Genomic DNA, 20,877 nt, shown 5'->3' with positions numbered 1-20,877 from the left:
TGTAATGTGATAAAACAAGTAAATCTTTTTTAACTAAAGAAGTGTTTGTCTTTTGAATATTCAAAAAAAAAAAAAACAAGCAGAAGCGTGGTAACAATAACTCTTTTATTGATTCCCAACGGCTCTCGTTTTCAACTCCCGTTGGTTGCAGATTTTTTCTGATAACCCCCCATGAGTAAAAGGGATACAACATGTCCTATAATAAACATGTTGAGCCATTATACATTCCCCTTTTCTCTCTCCCACCCAATCATTGTCTTCCACCGCTCTCTTTCTTTCTCTCTCGCTGATGTACAGAGGACATTTCTTTTCCCAGAATGCATTGTGAACAGAAGAGGAGGGGGACATATCTGACAGTACATATACAAAAGTTTCACAGATAAAACATTTGAAACAGATGAAATCTCGCTCTTATAAAAAAACAAAACTCCCACACGCACTTCTTTAGAAACACTCTAGCAATGATTATGGTAGAGAAATGAATTTCAATAAATATTAATAAATAAAATAAATTAATTTAATGTCTGTACAAGATAAAGTTATGCAGTTAAATAAAATATAAAATCATGAATAGAAAAAGTACTGGAGCACTTTATGACAAGCAAGAGGTATAAAAGGGGTGACATAGGGCACTCTTTTTTGGCAAAACTCATGGTAATACTATAAATGACTAAAGAGATAAAGTCATATGATGAAGCATGATTTCCCTTTTAAACAAGAGCCTGATATTTTTAGATGATCTTCCCTTAATGACTGTATTTAGCTCATCTCACAATGTTCCTTTCTCTGAAGTTTATTCAGTACTTAACAGAGACAGATATTTAGGTATCTTTGTTAAATAGCTTCTCATGAATAGCTGATTTGGAATCTTTGCGTAACTTTTCCTTAAGCAATATTTGAATTATGATAAGTCTGGATATGAAAGAGGTTTTAATTATGCTACGAAGTCTTGAATATGATTGCAGGTCAATAACACAAATAAATAAAGGTCTCTTCACACAGCTGCAACAAACTTCAACACATGCTTCAATAATATTTCAGAGCAGTTTGGCCAGAAATTGGACAGGCATCTCATACAAGCATGAGTTTGTTGGAGTTTGTTGAAGAGTTTAGAGCAACAAAACAAATCTTCCAATCAAGTCACCTGTCTGAAAACAATCTCTTGATTGACAATCATTACGGTCAAATCATATCTTCTGTTTCAGAATTCTTTACAATCGCTGTCTCTGGAGTTTCCCACCAATCCCATGTTTGGGCCAATAACTGCTGCATTTACATGGACCAATCCTTTTCTTCGTAGACTATCTCTCCATATATCAGTGGGCGTGGCTTGTTGCATAAACTCATGTTGGAATATAAAGACTGGAGTGGGAATGTTTGGGACTGTTTTGGCTCGGAATGGGTTTGAAAATGTTTTTTCGGTCCTACCCACTTAAACACATATCCACACAATCTTCAAAAACATCACTAGAGATTTTCTTCTTTGATCTTTGATGAAAAAGATACAAAAGTATAAAAGTGTTCTGTACAGTTTTTTTCTCTCTCTCTCTCTCTCTCTCTTTCTCTCTGACCAGTCCTCTCAGCTGTTGGCCTGCAATCTGAGGTTTGCAGTTTGGATAAATGAAAATCATAGAAATCATCACCTTCTCTGGTTTGATTTCCTGTCTGTTCTCAGGAGAGTGATATCTCAAGCCCTTGATGAACAACACTCTTCCCAGGTTGAAGTAGGAGTCCTGATCGCTCCTGTTGGCTATGTCCTGTGATTCTCTTGAGCCCGTCTGCATAGGTGCATTATGGGGCTGTGAAGGAATCATCAAGATTGTCCATCACTTCTGTTAACTCTACAAAGAGACAAAAGAAAGACAGAATAGGAAATATGTCAAGAACTTCATCATCATGTACATACATTTTTGAAGGGGCACCAGAGGCAGTCCTGATATTGCCGAGTTAGATGCGCTTTTTTATTTTAATTAATTTTTAAAAAAATAAAAAACAAACATCTCAAGGCACAATACAAGCATTAAAATATTACACAGTTAAGCAAGTGCGAGTAAAAAAAAAACAAAAAAATGAAGAAGCAAAGTAGATGCTCACATACATATAAACAATCAACGAATAATATACGCATATACACGTATACACATATAATCATCTAAGTAAACAGAGAAGGGGGCAAAATAAATAAATAAAAATAAACATTTTTAGATAGAGCTTGTCTCCTTAAAATAATCTAAGAACGGGCTCCAAGATTTTTTGAAAAGATCGGGTTTCATTCTAATTTAAAATTTAATTTTTTCAAGTTTAAGGGCAAAAAGTAGGTCAAAAACCCACTGACGATAGGTTGGAGGAGATGGCAGCTTCCAATTAATTAAAATAAGTCTTCTAGCCAACAGTGTACAAAGTGCAATATTATCCATCTCTAAAGTTGTCAGTTTAGCATTATCCGGAAGAATCCCGAATAAAGCTGTTAGAGGGTTGGGGTCTATTACTGTGGTAAAAATGTCTGAATCTGGGTCAACATATTTTGTTGATTCTGGAAAAACATTCTAGTCTGAAAATTTAGTCTTAACCCTATTCCTACCCCTAAACCTAACCCTACCCCATAAGTTATCCCAAAAATCAGAGGGAAATGATAGATGAATAACACTGATGTAGAAGCATCAATTCATGATTTTAAGCCTAAACTTGACATAATCTGTAAACTTGTCCCTCAAATCTGATTGGTTGATTTGAACGTTGTTCCAGGATCAACAAAAATGTTGACCCAAGAACATATAATATCAGGTTATGCGTCCTAGCTCACTTATTATTATTATAAACCATGCAAAATTTGCAACTGATCATCATCAATAGCGCAGACATTTTGTTCAGCTTCTTTTGTGTTCAATGGGAAAGAAGCCATATGAGTGTTGTGCAGTGTGAGAATGGGCAGACGATGACAGAATTTTCAGTTTACAGCAAACAAAGTTGCATCTTCATATCATTACCTGGAGAGACCTATCAGTTTTATGAGAACAGAACCGAGGATGATCATAAAACAATGTGGAATATGAATGGACACACAGTGAGACGAAAATGGGCTGGACTTACTCAGAGTCAGGTGACACTTCAGAGACGCTCTGAGAGGTTGCAGAGAGAGGAGGCGGGGAAGGGGAAGGGCCTGCCGAGGCAGAGACGGGGTTAGGGGGCGGGGTTAAGACAGAGGAGCTGAAGGAGGCGAGTATGGAGGAGAGGATATCCAGGTGTTCACTAGAGGGCGGGCGACTGGATGGGGCTCCGGGTGCAGCTGCAGATGACGGGTACCTACATGGGGGGGCGGAGTCTAGGCGACCACGGCGAGAGGGCAGGGTTTCTTGGGGTTCCTCTGTGATCGGTGGAGGAGGTGAGGAGGGTGGGTGCGGCTCAGGGTGTGAGAGCTGTCGGGGGGGCAGGGTTCTCAGCCACTCCCTGCAGGGCTGCGCTCCACCATTAGACTCCAACTGCTCCCGGGACCGACTGCTCATAAGAGCCCCTCCGAGGTGCTCCCGAGAGGCCTGTTGCCTCGTTAGAGTGTTAAGCTGTGTTCTCGATCCACTCAATGAACCCTCTGCCCCCATTAAACCCACCATACCACCCCTGCCCACCAGATCCTCCCTGGAGGCATGGATACTGTGAACAGGGCCCAGCCTCTCTCTGGACCCACCCAGGTGTTCAGCACCAAGTTCGCGTCGTCGTGGCAAGAGGTCAAGGTTGTCACGAGAACGCTGTCGTCGCGCAAGCGAATCCAGGTGTTCGCGAGAAGAGTACCGGGAAGCGGGTTGGGACAGCGAGCCAGTACCGGAGTACATACGACCATAGGAGGCGGCTGGGACACCTCTGTGACCCAACGTGGAGGTCCTGTACCAAGACATCTCGCTGGGAGCGCGACCCACAGCAGACAGGCCCTGCAGAGCAGGAGGGCAGCCCAGACGATTCTTCAGGATTCCTGAGAAATAGATGCAGAGGGGATTAGTATGGCTTTCTATGCATCCATATTAAAATTATGGCTGATACCAATTATTGACTGATACCAAGTCAATAACTAAATTTTAATATAATTAAGATTTATAAAATGTATATATTTAGAAGTCACTATCTTATTACTATTTTATTTAGAAAATATTGAAGATGAAAGTACCATTATTTTATTTTTAAATAAATTAAAAATACTGCAAAAATCTAACTGAATTTAGACATCACAACATTATAAAATACAGTATGAAAAATGGATATTCATTCAGAGATTTAGTAAAGATAACATTTAAAGTGTTAAATTTTAAGATTAATTTTAAGTAAGTGTTAGATGACAGAAAGGGGATCGATAGGGGAATAAGATGATAAATTAAAAAAAAAAGTTTAATATCGAACAGTGTTATTTTAGTATCATTGAGATACTACTACATTTTTATTAAAATTTTGAATTAGTTTGAATTAGAAATGTTTCCTCAATTAGATTAAAAAATATTTGTTGTGTTTTATATTTTATTTTCCTCCAGTTTATGATATTATTTCAAGTAATTCATTTTTTGGCATGGTTTTAGTTTTAGTTAACTATAATAACCCTGATATTGGCCAATAGCCAGTAAAGTACAGTGTTACATGTATATAATTACTAATGTTTTTAAAGAATAACTTTAAGTGTACATTAGATGAGGGCAGATGGTAATCTGAATATAAAAATAGGTAATATGAAAATGCAAAATTAAATATCATAATGTATGGGTATTGGCCACTACTGGATAACATCTTAGATGAATGTGTGCCTCACCCTTGCGATGTCTGTGTGTGAGCCCGTTCTCATCTCCGCTGGTCAGCGCTGCATCTGGCTGATTGTTATTAGCTGCGTCCTTGCTGTAGTCGCCCCCTAGGCGGCGCTCTGAGCCCCATTTCTGCAGAGAGTGCGCCTCACAGCCTTCCAGCGCTGGCCAATAGGAGAGCAGGTCATTGCCATCCAGATCTGACACATAAACAGTTCCATACACTAACAGTTGGGCATCATGAAACTAAGAATTAAACTAATTTTCTGCACTCCTTTGGCTTCACTATCAATAATAATATAGGCGTCGGCGACAATGATATCAGTACCTTTTCCACCGTTGTGGGAGGGCTCTGTGAGTAAACGTTCACCATGACCAGTCCGTTTGAAGCGTCGCTGGATGCGTCCACGCAGGCGCACGTTGTCCTCGCTCTCTGATGACGGTATGGACAAACTCCTCTCCTCCTCCAGTGACAGATCAGAATCTGAGTCTGAGTCCTCACCTGACAGACAGGAATAAATGAAGAACAGATCAACTAAATGTCACTAATTCTGACAGAGATTTGTCACAAGACATGGCCAAAAACTCAAAAATGAATAGCGAGCAATTGTAAGTGTATAAGTGTTGTGTGTGTGAATACGTACATGCATGCAGGTTATTGTGTGTTAGTGTACCTCCGTTGCGGTGGAACATTGCCACATCCAGGTCAGTGGCCCCTGTGTGAGCAAGATTGTGTTCTAGAGTCTGCCGTGCCAAGAGATTCTCCCTGAGAAAAACATAAATAACACATCAGCTTCTTTTGAAAAAATTAATTAATTAATCCGTGGCGAAAGGAAGTAATTCTGCACAAAAGAGGGTTTTAAAGACACTCCGTTGAACTGTTGTATAAACGCAATATCACACGCGTAGACATGTGATATCGCACGGCTACGAGTGTGATATTGCCCATATAGTGTATATATACACTATTGTTCAAGTCTGGGGTCGGTTTCATTCATACATACATATATATGTGTATACACACACACACACACACACACACACACACACATTGATAAATGTATGCATGTACACTCTTAAACATGCTGGGTTAAAAACAACCCAAGTTGGGTTGAAAATGGACAAACCCAGCAATTGGGTTGTTTTAACCCAGCGGTTGGGTTAAATCTTTGCCCAACCTGCTGGGTAGTTTTATTTAAACCAACTATTGTTTAAAAATTGCTATATGGCTAGCTTAAAATGAACCCAAAATAGTTGGGAAATTAAAAACCAGATGCAATTAGAGGCAACAATAATAGACAAAAGGTGAATGTTTATTAATAAGCTTTAGTATTTTATTAATATAAATTTAATAGTTTATTAAGCGATTTAATAAATGTTTATTGTTTAATAATTCATATTCATTGAACATTAATAAATGTTCATTTCCAACATACTTTGAGTTCATTTTAATTAAGCAATACAGTAATTTTTAAACAATAGTGGAGTTAAATAAAACTACCCAGCAGGTTGGGCAAATATTTAACCCTACCGCTGGGTTAAAACAACCCAATTACTGGGTTTGTCCATTTTCAACCCAAGCATTTTTTAGAGTGTATGAAACTGACCCCAGACTTGAATAGTGTATATTATCAGTGAACAGTTCACAGCTACACAACTTTACATGAATTTAAATTACATGAATTATATGAATTAACAATGAACTAACATATAACTTTATTACATTAACATTCAACAGTTAACATAGTTAATGAGACTGTAAGACTAATGCTGGACTGTCTGGACCAAGAGAGGGCTACTCTTTGAAAAAACAAAGGAAATACATTTGAACTTTCTCTTGCAAAATTAGCATCCCCATCCGAGGCGCAATCAAACTGAGTCAATCACACCTCAGCATTGCCTTAATCTACGTTTCCTTTCCTTCACCCCATCTCTTCTCTCTACATGCAGAGATGACCTGAAATTCACCCAAAATCTATATGGTTTTATAAATTTTATATAATTTTAAGAATATTGAATCATAAATTGATGTGTTGACAGACCTTGCACTGCTGACTGATGAGATAGTTGAAGTTCCGAGTGTGATCCGGTGTAATCCGCTCTGTTCCAGCAGGGAGGCGCTGTTGTACGGGTTTTGGCCCTGCACACATAGAGCAGGTTACAAATATACATGCTTATTTTCACTCCATGGGTTTAAATATGTGTTTGTGTGCGCGTAACCGTGCATGGAGTGGGGATCATATCTTAATATGTGTGTTTATGTTCACTAACAGTAATCTGTGGAGGTCTGGGAGGTTCTTCACTGGGGCTTTTCTTGCCCAGACAGGCCAGTTTCCAGGCCTCCTGCACCTCTGAGTTCAGGAGAGTAAAAACCAACAGCACAGCCAAACCCTGAGACAAGTAAGTAGAATAACATTATAATACATTACATTACATAGGACACAACTATGAAAGTTTTCAACTAAAAAAAAAAAAAAAAAAAAAGATGTGTAAGAGCCAGTACACACTTACCTGTACGCAACAGAGGACAATGAACAGGTAGTGGAACGCCAGGACACTGTTATTAACAGCCATAAGACCAAACAACCAAACACAAGAACTCAACAATAACAGGAGGAAGGCACTGCGGATAGTAGAACTGAGAGAGAGATAAAATGGAATAAAAGGAATTAGTATAGAATAAAGAGATGAAAAGGCATTAATTCTGTGCTGAAAACAGGTTTGACTCATGAAATGCAAGAAAGAAACTACCATTATAACAATAACAATAATTATAACATTACAATTTCAGTAAAATAAACAGCAAAATTCAGTAAAACAAAATACGATCAATAAAATATTATAATATTTTTCTCTCAATCAAATTAGTTGGGCGAATATTAAGTCAGCTTATTAATATTCATAAAGATAAGTTTTATAATGTCCACGTCCCACTATCCATATTGAATGTTCCTGAATACATGCATGTACTTACATCACGGGCAGCTTTTTTATCTCCTTTTGAGTGGGGTTGCACAGCATACGTAGGACCATTAAAAACATCCCACCATTCATCTGTAAAACAGAGAGAGAGTTGCCAATTTAGAGTATCATTGCTGTACTACATACATCCAAAACACAGAGAAAGAAATTCAAAGACATAAAGATCCTTTACAACGCATTGAAGAGCACAATACCAGTATGACGACGCTAACTGGTCCCGCAAAGCTCCACATGAGCTTATCGTACATGGAGATCCAGCAGAAATCTGGGTTGCCGTACCCCTCTGGATCCAAACCGACTGCCAGCCCTGCAGCACACATACATGTCACAGAGCATATCTATATTAAAGCATACATTTGTGTGTGTGTGTGTGTGTGTACCTACTACCTACCTGTAATGATAGCAGGGACTCCCCAGCCAATAGCATAGTAGAATCTCATGGCTCCATAGTTGATGTTTCTCACTTCTGTCTGCATGCGGTAAATATGCAGAGCTTCCACAAACAGCCACGCAAATGCCGACATGAAGAAGTAATGGAGCAGAATTGCAACCACCGTGCACAGGAACTGCACCAACCAGAGACAATAAACCATTTAGTAAAAAGAGAGTATAAAAAAAAAAGCATACTGGATTATATATATATAAATATATATATAAATATATATATATAAATATATATATATAAAAATATATATATATATATATATATATATATATATATATATATATATATATATATATATATATATATATACACACACAGACACACACTCAATAAAGGGCTTTAAAAAAGGCCATTTTCTACACTGATTTTAGCCCTCTGATTTAAAGTCGCCTTGAAATCAAAATTGACAATTCTTGTTTTTTTTTTTATGGAATATTGCAGTATTTATTATAAATGATTTATCTGCGAACATCATTAACCCTTTGATGCACAAGCTATGAAAACCCCTTCTAATGCACAACATGGGTCAAAAATGACCCGTATTCATTTCCTATGTAATTTCAATCAATGTTGAGTGTTTCTTTGCTGAATCTTTTAAAGAAATGTATTTTATCATTAATTTATTCCATGTATTCCTTAAATATCTTGTTTTTGATTGTCAAAAATCATTATGTTTTCATCAATCATTATGTCATCAAGAAAAATCATTTTTTCTTTCTTACTTTATAAGCAAACACAGCTTTTGTATTTCTACATCAATTTTACACACATGGGTCAAAAATGACCCGTATTCATTTCCTATGTGTTTCTTTGCTAAATCTTTGAAAGAAATGTATTTTGTCATTTATTCCAGGTATTCATTAAATATTTTGATTTTCACAAATCATTGTTTATTTTTTCTTAATGTTTTTATAAACAAACACAGCTTTTGTATTTCTACATCAATTTTACACACATGGGTTAAAAATGACCCATATACAAACCTTTGCAAATTTTCGCAAGTAGGAACATATTTACTGCAGAAAACTATTCATCTGCCACATATTTCACATGGCTGCTTTTTTATATTTGATGGCTGAAAGACATATTATATTTCATATAATATATAATATATATTGTATTTCATAATTTTTATTTTTTTGTCATAAACCAATGCTACCGGTCACCTTTTACATCTATCAGTGTTCCTTGTTTTGAACAAGGTTTCTGTACAACAGTGAAAATATATAATAAGTGTATCAACGGTTTGATGTGTATTTGAAAATATTCTTGTGCTTGTGATTTTCTTAATCTAGTGTGTTAGCGGCTGGTCCTCAACAGAACTGAGGTGGATTATGACATCACTGTAAAAAAAGCTGAAAGTATACTTTGCGCACAGTCGAACGCAATTTAAATGTGTATGTGCAGGTTGCACATACAGAGTTACAGAAATCCGGCGGAAATGATAAAAAGTAAAAAAAAAATCTGTATGCTGACCCTCACGTACGCTTAAAAAGTGAAGTATACTTTGGCCTTTAGAAAGGTAATGACACACACAAAAAAAAAATAATTAAAAAAGAAAGGAAAAATTAAATTAAGGATTTGTTTATTGAGTAATACCTTGAATACTGAATGATGAAATTAATTTCTTGCAAAGATATAGAAAATAAGAACTCAGACAGGTCATTTTTGACCCATGTTGTGTAGCAAAGGGTTAATTTTTTAATTTTTTAATCAAAACAACTTCCCCTCCTTCTTGCAGCAACATCTCTTCTCTAATAAAGTGTTTACTGGCGTGAGGGTGGGACAACCTGTCACTCAAATGAGAACTATCTAATCAATTCCTCATGGACAAATGAGAAACCCCATATTTTTCTTGTTCAAGAATCCATTTCTCTCATAGAAAAGACTATCACAACCTCCATTTCATGTTGACTTTAAAGGGTTAAATGGGCATATCTCCTTTAAGACTTCAATGTAAACATATACTGCTGTGATTGTGTAGCAAACATCTTTGCATATTAAGTATTACATGAGGAACAACTCTTTTGAAAAACTGTATTTACAGTTACAGCTGTCAAGATTAACTTATCATGAAAAGTGTTGATTACAGCATTATATTTAGATTTACTCCACTGCATAAAATGTTTCAGTGCTGAGCATTGTAGCCAATAACGGTTGTCTGCTGAGCACTCGATTTCTGCACTCTCATGAATGAAGGGGTCGTTGGCCTGATAAATGTTGGCTATTCTGAAAACATGGAGTTGTACATACTGGTCATTTAATTTATAGTAAGAGTACAGCACTGAGGAAATGATCATTGAGTGGACTAGTGCAGTGTCCCGATTTTTCTCATCTAACACACCTGATAAGGGAATGTCAGATAAAGGAGACATACAAAATGTGCAGTGTTGGGGGTCCTCCAGGACAGGTTTGAAAACCCCTAGCCTACTGCTTGGTACATGTGTTCTCACTTATTAAGCCGAGGTGCTTAGTCAGGTGTTGTGAGTTCACATCCAGCTCAAAACAGTTCCTGATCCCATTCCCATCATTTACTGAATACTCTCTGCTGTACATGTCCAAAAGACATAGACAAGAATATAAGGTCTAAAATCGATACACACAAGCAAAGTCAATGTCTGAGGGAAAAGATGAATTATGAATGAACACATACTCTATCACAAACACACACCCACATCCCAGCCCAGCCCAGCAGTTGAAATTAATGAACTCAGCAGTAACAGGCTTTTAGTGTGAGTGGTTTGCACTCCAGAGAATAATGTCTGTTAAAAATGGTGTTAACCTGCTTTAGAAAGAGAAAGAATGTGTGAGTGTCTGTCTGAGGACGGTAGAGACACAGAGAGAGCGTCTGTGTCAGAAAAGTGTTTAATAACATTGGTTTCCCAACTCACTGTGTGGTGTAAGTGGTTTTTGGACCATATTGCGCTAATGGCTGTAATGTCGGTTTCTGAATGACAAATCATATTCAAGCAGCCTACTGCTTTATCCTGACAATCAGCTTGCTTTCTACTGAACTATTCATGATCTTTAAAACCTGCTGTTACACTTGGCTTATAAAAGCTGTAAAATGTAAAGTGGGCAACAAACATTTAAGACCACACTGAAAATCTGTGACTTCAAGTTTTAGGATCTTGGTATTTTAAAACAAAGACAAATGATAAATAAAAAAAAAAAATCATATGATGAAACATTTTTTTAATGATAGATAGATAGACAGATTGATTGATAGATTGATTGATTGATTGATTGATTGATTCAATCTACAAAAAACAATGTACGTTCAGCACAAAGGAGACTACACAGACTGTGTTTTTTGACTGTTTTAGTGTTTTTGTGTTCGAGACCACCCAAACTTTCTTTGTCTGTCTCACTAACCCACATTTAGATTCAGACACACACAGACATCTCTCTTCTCTGACCTGTTGTTCCGTCTGGTTGATGCCCAGCAGGTATGTGAGGTGGGAGAGTAGAGTAGCGGCAGCCATGTTGGAATGAATGCTGCGTGTGTTTGATTTCAGTCCCCTCAGGCACGATAAAACCACCACTGTTAGCAACAACGCCGCCATGGAAACTGAGAGCGAGGAGTACGTTACTATGGCGAGGGTCTCCAGGTCACCCTCTAACTGCTGCTTAGCAAAAAGAGAGAGAGAAAAAGAAAAAAAGATATCAGCAGTGATGATTGTGCTGAAGGAGATGTCACAATGAAACATCATGTTGCTATGTAGAATTGTATTCTTGAAAAACATGGAAAATGTGAATCTTTTTGTAAAGAATAGCTGTTTAGTAGTTATGTGGCCTTGAATTTTTTTGTGTACTATACCTCTCTCTGTGAGCTGTCCATAAGGACTCCAAATGTTCCCAGTCTGTGGCACTGACAGCGAACATGTGACATGTTCCTATAGACCACACTACAGTCTCTCACAGTCCAGCAGCCTCCTGCTGATATACTGAAAACACACGTTCATAGTATTTACACTTTACTTCTTACAATAACAATATACACTACCGTTCAAAATTTGGGTTGGTAAGATTTTTTAATGTTGTTGAAAGTCTGTTATGCTCACCACCATTTATTTGATCAAAAATACAGTACAATCAGAAATATTGTGAATAGGGCTGTTCAACATAAACGTGGTTATCTTGTACAAAATAAGAGTCTGTGTTTACATAATATATGTGTGTTTGTTTTGTGTATAATTATTATGTATATATAAATATACACACATACATGTATATATTTAAGAAAAATATCTTATGTTTCTATACAAATACATTTATATATAATTTAAATATAGAAAAATATAAATATATTTATACATACATGCTTATATTTCTTAAATATATACATGTATGTGTGTATTTATATATACATAATAATTATACACAAAACAAACACACATATAATACGTAAACAAAGACTCTTATTTTGTACACGATAACCACGGTTATCGTTGAACAGCCCTAATTGTGAAATATTATTACAATTTTAAATGACTGTTTTATATTTTAATGCATTTTTAAATGCAATTTATTCCTGTGATGGCAAAGCTGAATTTTACTCCAGTCTTCAGTGTCACATGATCCTTCAGAAATCATTCTAATATGCAGATTTTCTGCTCAAGAAACATTTATTATAATTATATTTTGTGGAAACCATGATACACTACCATTCAAAATTTGGGATAAGAAAGAAAAAAATAAGTACCCATTAAACTGAGCAAAAGTGACATTTATAATGTTACAAAGATTTCTATTTCAATGAAATGCTGTTCTTTTGATTCTTTCTATTCATCAAAGAATACTGAAAAAAATGCATCACGGTTTCCACAGAAATATTAATCAGTTTTATGAACGGTTTTCAAAATTGATAATGTTAATATTGGAACATAAAATCAGCATATTAGAATAATTCCTAAACAATTGAATTATTCCAAATGTTTGACCGGTAGTTTAATGCAAGATTCCCGATAGTGCTTTAAAGGGTTAGTTCACCCAAAAATGAAAATTCTGTCATTAATTACTCACCCTCATGTCTTTCCACACGCTTAAGACTTTAGTTCATCATCAGAACATGAATTAAGATATTTTTGATGAAATCCAAGAGGTATACGACTCCTCCATAGACAGCAATTTATAATCCACTTTCAAAGTTCAGAAAGGTACTAAAGACAGTGTTAAAATAGTCGATATGACTACAGTGGTTCAACCTTAAATTTATGAAGCGACGAGAATACTTTTTGTGTGCAAAATCAACAATATTCAACAATATCTTCTCTTCTGTGTCATTCTCTCACGCTGTTTACGTTCAGTGCTTCCAGGTTCTGCATCAGAACGCCGACTCATTATTGGCCGGCTTCTGCGTCAACATCACACGTATGAGTCATGCTGCTTCGGCCAATACTGAGTCTGCGTTCTGATGTATAACCTTGAAGTGCTGTACGTAAAGAGCATTAAGAGAATGACAAGTGGTATTTAAATTGCTGACTATGGATGAGCCAGATACATTTCGGATCAAAAATATCTTAATTTGTGTTCCAAAGACGAATGAAGGTCTTAAAGGTGCTAAAGAGGATGTTTTGTTTTATACATTTTTGCAATATTACTTGAAACTGTATTTACTAACTGATAAAAGACTGTTAGGCGCACTGAAAGGAATAATATTAATATACATCATCTGTGCACGAGGTAGGGCCTTAAAAACATCAGCCAATCATTTACACGATTGGCCCTCTGGCTTGTCAATCACTGCCGTGACGTTCCTTGTGAGAGAGGAGCGCGGCTGCGCGCTCCAGTAACTTTTCACACTCCACAGACGCCGCATGCAATGTTTTTGTCAGGAGACAGGAGTAACAACTGCAGATTATGAGTTACCTGCGGTGAGTCCGACATAATGAATCCAAAAAGCATGACACAGCAAATGCCGGTGGTAAACACTCGTGTTCCAATACTCGTGCGAGTTTTGGGAGGCGTTCCCTCGAAAGGAAGGGGGTTGTCCTTATGCATGCGCTCATTTCAAAAACTCACTAACAGTCTTTGGATTCTCAGTCGACGAAAAGATCCTATTTATCACCTTTAAGGGTTTGGAACGACATGAAGGTGAGTAATTAATAACAGAATTTTTATTTTTGGGTGAACTAACCCTTTAATAGTGGTTTTATTTGTTCTTGAGACACTATTGAGTAAACAAGGACTGCAAACACAGACTCACGGGCTGCTGTGATTCCACTGCACACACAGCGGTTTGCTGCGGTTGCTGGTCTCCAAAAGACGAAACTCCAGCAAAACTGGTGTGTCCAGAAAACCCTCCACAAATGTCTGATTATTATACACAGACACACTCACCACAGGCGAGTTCAACACAGGGTGTCTGGGTAACCTGCAGAGATACACACACATGGTTAGAAAGATGATCACAACTGGTCTGTGTTTTGTTTATCTTTAGTTTAGACCCTTTCTAACCTGACCCCACGACGGTCTGTGTGGTATTTAGGAGGAAGTGCGGCCCCCAAGCTTCGATAGATGAAAAGGATGACTATGGAGACAGGCGCCTCTTGCAGTGACAAAGAACGTCGCGCTGCAGTTGCTTCTAGCGTCTGATTGGCCAACAGGTTCACAGGGCCAGCAGGAGATGGAGCTGAAACTAAACACAAAGTCTTGCTCAGTGCTTTTAAGCATTTTAAGTGGACTTAAGAGTGTGTATGTGACTTACAGATGTTGCGCTGTGGGACTAGTGCAGTAGGGGGCAGCACAACATGTGTGTGAGCATCCCAAAGTGCTTGACCTCGGAACAGAGTACTGTGGTACCGTGGAAACCGTCGCCGGACGTGTGTGTGGTTGTCAACGCGATCCAGAGTCATGACTGCAACACACAAACAAACACACTGTGTGAACTACAGGATTCATTTAATAGATCTGCTCTCTGTAGTGCTGCAGTTGCAGTTTCTGAAGATCATACCATAGGTGCACACTGCAGGTGTTAGTCTCTCATTGATCTTTCTCAGCTTTATCTCACACTGCACATGACAGAATATTTCCAATATTTACTTTTTCTCACCATCAGCTGACTAAGCCACTCTGTCCTCTAGAACTGAATTGCTTTGCTTGTCACGTACAAAAATGAACACCATTTCACCAGAGTATTTTGTTCATTAGCGTAAAATGATCAACAAATCATTTAATGATTTAATTAAATTTATTAAAAATATAATTTTACCTGGATATATTTACAATGGGGATTTATATTTAATACCGGTTTTTATATATATAGTCTGCTCTAGCGTTACTAATATATAAATTGCTGGTCTTAAAACTTTCAAAATTGAAAGGTTCCTTTACAAATAAAAAATAAACAAATCAACAGAACTGCTTTAAAGATTTCGAATGTAATGAAAAACATTTTTGTGTATTTCAAGCAAAAAAAACAATTTTCAGAGAGGTCGATCGAGAATTTTAAACTGACCCAGATCTTTTCACTCCCTCAAAACCCATGCAAACATGCTGATTGGGTGCTCAAGTAACATTTATTTGAAATATAAATCAGGGCTTGTTCACCAGCCACTGTGGCTAGTGGTTTTCCAAAGTTACTAGCCGTTCAGCATTTTCACTGGCCATAATTTTGACATCAATACCATGGGGAAAACTGCAATACAGATATTTTAATATTATCTCTTAATTTGGCAGCAGGTATATTAGGCTGCTGTCACTTTAAGACCTGACACACAGATCCATTATACTGTTACACATGCATTTCCTTTCTCACTTGTTTACGTTCACTTACAACATAACTGAGTGTGTTTACCTGAATACTCGCCAAGACCGGCATTTTGACATTATTTTGTGTGTATTTGACTGTTTAAGCACTGAAAAATACTGAGAGGCAGCTTTATGTGCATGCACTTTGGGTGTGAGCACAAAGTCTGCAGGAATGAGTAAAACTATGCGCAATACACGCAATCCCATGCCGAAATTCAAGCCCTGTAACACCAACATTATTCATCCGAAGCAAATGAAATGAGTGAGTGAGGAGAGGCGGGTTTGTGTGTCGGAGAGGTGAGAGCGTGAGAAAGCACAGCTGGTATTGTGTATCTATTCTGCGGAAAATAAGTAATGGAAGCGTATCAGTATCGAAAATATATATATATTTTTGACAACACTACATTGAACTTAGTTTATTATTTCAGATGCCTTTTTAAAAGACTACAATTCAAAAAATGTATATATTATATACACAATTCAACCTGCCAAAGTGGCTAGTAGGAGTGACTGCGTTACACGCCACTGCTAAAATCCGTCCGCATTTGGTGGGTTGGTGGGTGTTAATGTCAAACCCTAATTATAAATGATTTCACTGTCACTTTTGATCAATTTAATGTGTCCTTGCTGAATAAAAGTATTCATTTCTTAAATAAAAAAACAAAAACATATTGACCCCAAACTTTTGTATGTTAGTGTTAGTGTTTGTTGTGTATTAATGCTGACCGATGTTTGGGGCGACGAGTGCAACAGGATTGAGGTAGGTCTGTTTCATGTTCTGGGCGAGTATGCGGGCGTACTGCTCCAACAGATCGGCCAATCCCGCCGCTCCGTTCTGACCTGAACTTTGACCCCTCCACAACGCAGCACTGCCCGGACCCAACAAAACACTGCAGCCTCGTATCACATTCTGCAGATAGAGACACAGTGCGAGAGACAGAACAGAATGAGACGTTTATCAACTAGTCTTATCAAACTCAATAAAATTTGAATCTCAAATTTACAGCTATTCATCGGTTCCCTAAAGAAATTCACACCTCATTGAAATGTGCATCCTGAGTGGCTGTCAACCCAAAGCCTGACTGGAGGCTCTCAAAGGTCAAGAGGCGAGACAGCAGCCGCTCGGCTATCTGAAGGTCATTGCCATAGAGACGGGTTGTTGCCTCTGTGACATCACGAAGCTGATGGGCCAGTTTTTTCTCAATGATGGTGCTGAGTTCTGTCTCATTTCTCTCTACGGCCTCCAGCTACACACACACACACACACACACATATTGAAAAGATGGTTATGTAATGTAGACAATCAGCTCCAATACTGTACGCATGACCATCTGAAAGTTATGGGCCTTAGCTCTGTTTCGCACATCCAGTGTCTGCACAAGCTATGGGTATTCTATTCATTCATGATGATGAATGAGCAGTTTGTAACACTTGGTTCAGTTTTGTGTAGATTAATGATTTGAGGATGTTATATAAATATAATTATTGCATGTGTTTGTAATTATTCTCAATTCTATTAGGGATGCATAATATATTGGTTCCATATTAGGAAATATTTTTTAATCTATCGGTCGATATTGGACAATGGAGATTAAAAATTGTGCAAGCTCATTTATCATATATATATATTATAATTATATTATATTTATTTTGCACTCAAGTAAAATAAATCTTTTAAAAAACAATTTATTAAGACTGATAAAAGCAATCTTTAGATTGATCTAATTTAAAATGAGTGTGCATTTTTCACACAGCACATTATAATTTTGTGCTGCCTAAATTCATTTTAAATTATTAAATAGTGTAGAATTTTAATATCAGCCATTTATTGGTTATGAGCCCTAACGTGAAAACAGCCCTTATTATAGTAAATGGATGATAAATGTGAAAGTATAGCTTCTCACGGCTGTGTTCAGCTCTACAAAAGGAGGAGAGGTGCAGTTATACAGATCAGGATCCAGCCATCCTCTCTCTCCATCACAGTGTCGAATTGCAGTTCCTTCAAAAAAAAAAAAAAAGAGATGGATTGATGGATTAGTTGGACTTTAAAAAAAAGACAAAAGTCAAAGATAATAATCTACACACTCACCCACTGATCCTTTGGGACAAGGGACAGCAGCAGGCAGGTTGAACTTTGTTCTGGGCCACCAGATTGCTGATGTTATGGTCTTCGGACAACCATCATAGATCACTAAGAAAAGTGGGTGAGGAAATAATTAACACATTTTGGTAACATGGAGGGATTACTGGTTGGATGGATGTGTATGTACCTTCACAGCCCGTCTGTGTGACCTCAGCAAACGGATTATCACACATGTTGCACTGTCGGCCAATCACGCCGGGTCGGCACTGGCACTGGCCGCTCTCAGGGTCACATGACCTTGAAAAGGAGCCCACTGGGTAGCAGTCACATGGCAGGCAGACGTCACTGCCCCGCTGTCGGTAATGAAACTCCTGATACACACAAAACATCCATATGAACGCATGCATTTACATAATACAAACTAATTTTTTTTATCGCAAAGCCTAGTAATTATAACATAATAAAAAAATATTGACATGTTTTAATCATAATAGCTATAATAATAATAATAATAAGACAAATCATTTAACTGTATATTTCCAAAGCCTTATATGATTGTGTGTGTTCGTGTTTTCCTTTGGGATTGGAGTGTAATATACGGATAATGAAAAGCCTGATGCAGTACAGTGTGAGGGTAAGTAATGTTTTATTATAGCACCCCAGAGTGAAGAACACACATCTCTAATCTCTTAATTACACTTAAACGCACACACAAACTAATTAACACTTCCCTGACCAGCTATGCTGTATATAGTAGGCATTTACTCCTAAAAATAGTACCAACTCAAAAGTATTGTATTTGTTTAAAATACATGTTTGTTTTTGACTATAACTAGTGGTCCCATTTAGAGAAGGTTTTAACTGTATATACTGTACATAAGAACATGCAGCTAGTGAGAGGAAGTAACCTAACATAAGCCATTTCTATAGCTGTAGTCATCCAAATTATGACTGCAATTTAAAGCTGTGGCGTTTGAGCATCTGCATTGTGATATTTTTAATTCCCAGTTATTTCGCTTTTATTTTGTAATGCAAATTGCAACTTGCAAAAAATAAAAAATAAAAATAAAAAAATTTTAAAAACTGTAAACTGTGGTTTTAAACTGCAAAAATATACATTGTAGATTCACCACAGGCTGATCCTGAGAAAGTCTGTTTTCACTCCCCTGAAACTCTGAGAAGGACAGGAACAAGTGTTCTCAGAGGAGCATAACGCTCTGCATGTTTAGGAAGCTGCTGGTTGTTGGAACGGATTTCATGTCAATGACAGTCAATGGCATTGAGTTCTTATGGCATGTACAGTATCTTACAGAAGTGAGTACACCCCTCACATTTTTGTAAATATTTTATATCTTTTCATGTGGCATCACTGAAGAAATGACACTTTGCTACAATGTAAAGTAGTGAGTGTACAGCTTGTATAACCGTGTAAATTTGCCGTCCCCTCAAAATAACTCAACATACAGCCATCAAGGTCTAAACCGCTGGCCACAAAAGTGAGTACACCCCTAAGTGAAAATATCCAAATTGGGCCCAAAGTGTCAATATTTTGTGTGGCCACCATTATTTTCCAGCACTGCCTTAACCCTCGTGGGCATGGAGTTCACCAGAGGTTCACGGGTTGCCACTGGAGTCCTCTTCCACTCCTCCATGATGACATCACGGAGTTGGTGGATGTTAGAGACCTTGTGCTCCTCCACCTTCCATTTGAGGATGCCCCACAGATGCTCAATAGGGTTTAGGTACCCTCAGCTTCTTTAGCAAGGCAGTGGTCATCTTGGAGGTGTGTTTGGGGTCGTTATCATGTTGGAATACTGCCCTGCGGCCCAGTCTCTGAAGGGAGGGGATCATGCTCTGCTTCAGTATGTCACAGTACATGTTGGCATTCATGGTTCCCTCAATGAACTGCTCCCCAGTGCCGGCAGCACTCATGCAGCCCCAGATCATGACATTCCCACCACCACGCTTGACTTTAGGCAAGACACGCTTGTCTTTGTACTCCTAATCCATGTCCTTAGTTTGCTTGTCTTCAGCAAACTGTTTGCGGGCTTTCTTGTGCATCATCTTTAGAAGAGGCTTCCTTCTGGGACGACAGCCATGCAGACCAATTTGATGCAGTGTGCGGCGTATGGTCTGAGCACTGACAGGCTGAGCCCCCAACCCTTCAGCAATGCTGGCAGCACCCATACATCTATTTCCCAAACACAACCTCTGGATGAGCGCGTGCACTCAACTTCTTTGGTTGACCATGGCGAGGCCTGTTCTGAGTGGAACCTGTCCTGTTAAACTGCTGTATGGTCTCGGCTCAGTTTCAGGGTCTTGGCATATAGCCTACGCCATCTTTATGTAGAGCAACAATTCTTTTTTTCAGATCCTCAGAGAGTTCTTTGCCATGAGGTGCCATGTTGAACTTCCAGTGATAAGTATGAGAGAGTGAGAGCGATAACACCAAATTTAACACGCCTGCTTCCCATTCACACCTGAGACCTTGTAACACTAGCGAGTCACATGACACCAGGGAGAGAAAAATTTACACTGTTATACAAGCTATACACTCACTACTTTACATTGTAGCAAAGTGTCATTTCTTGTTATATCAAGTTATATCAAGTGTTGTCACATGAAAAGATAAAATATTACAAATTCTAAAATATTTACAAAAATGTGAGGGGTGTACTCACTTCTGTGAGATACTGTATAGAGAGTATTCTCTTGTGCATGCCTGGTCTCAGGTTACAGAAACTCTAAAAGGGTTTAGGAATCTAAGCTAGTAGACATCTTTTCTTAAATTATTGCCGTAGTTCACACAAAACAGGTTAGAAAACGGATCAGAACCTAAG

The 20,877-nt window shown here is 37.8% G+C and overlaps 1 protein-coding gene across 1 annotated transcript in view; it reads right to left on the bottom strand.

Annotated features, from left to right (window-relative positions):
* Positions 1-181: 181 nt before the first annotated feature.
* celsr3 (cadherin, EGF LAG seven-pass G-type receptor 3) overlaps positions 182-20,877 on the bottom strand; it is a 52,310-nt gene continuing 31,614 nt past the window's right edge. Inside the window, exons 16-36 of the mRNA XM_067395044.1 lie at positions 18,225-18,408; positions 18,044-18,145; positions 17,859-17,953; positions 16,992-17,201; positions 16,681-16,864; positions 14,912-15,061; positions 14,662-14,842; positions 14,411-14,578; positions 12,023-12,149; positions 11,622-11,828; positions 8,149-8,323; positions 7,952-8,064; positions 7,750-7,829; positions 7,287-7,413; positions 7,047-7,166; positions 6,818-6,915; positions 5,420-5,541; positions 5,104-5,277; positions 4,787-4,975; positions 3,091-3,964; positions 182-1,841 (exon numbers count right to left, since the gene is read on the bottom strand). Of these exons, the coding sequence (XP_067251145.1) occupies positions 1,814-1,841; positions 3,091-3,964; positions 4,787-4,975; positions 5,104-5,277; positions 5,420-5,541; positions 6,818-6,915; positions 7,047-7,166; positions 7,287-7,413; positions 7,750-7,829; positions 7,952-8,064; positions 8,149-8,323; positions 11,622-11,828; positions 12,023-12,149; positions 14,411-14,578; positions 14,662-14,842; positions 14,912-15,061; positions 16,681-16,864; positions 16,992-17,201; positions 17,859-17,953; positions 18,044-18,145; positions 18,225-18,408 (3,708 nt within the window). The 3' untranslated portion in view covers positions 182-1,813. The remainder of the gene's footprint in view (positions 1,842-3,090; positions 3,965-4,786; positions 4,976-5,103; positions 5,278-5,419; positions 5,542-6,817; positions 6,916-7,046; positions 7,167-7,286; positions 7,414-7,749; positions 7,830-7,951; positions 8,065-8,148; positions 8,324-11,621; positions 11,829-12,022; positions 12,150-14,410; positions 14,579-14,661; positions 14,843-14,911; positions 15,062-16,680; positions 16,865-16,991; positions 17,202-17,858; positions 17,954-18,043; positions 18,146-18,224; positions 18,409-20,877) is intronic.

Source organism: Chanodichthys erythropterus, chromosome 9 (assembly GCF_024489055.1).
Source record: "Chanodichthys erythropterus isolate Z2021 chromosome 9, ASM2448905v1, whole genome shotgun sequence".
Lineage (NCBI taxonomy): Eukaryota > Metazoa > Chordata > Actinopteri > Cypriniformes > Xenocyprididae > Chanodichthys > Chanodichthys erythropterus.
This window is presented reverse-complemented; position numbering and strand designations above follow the sequence as displayed.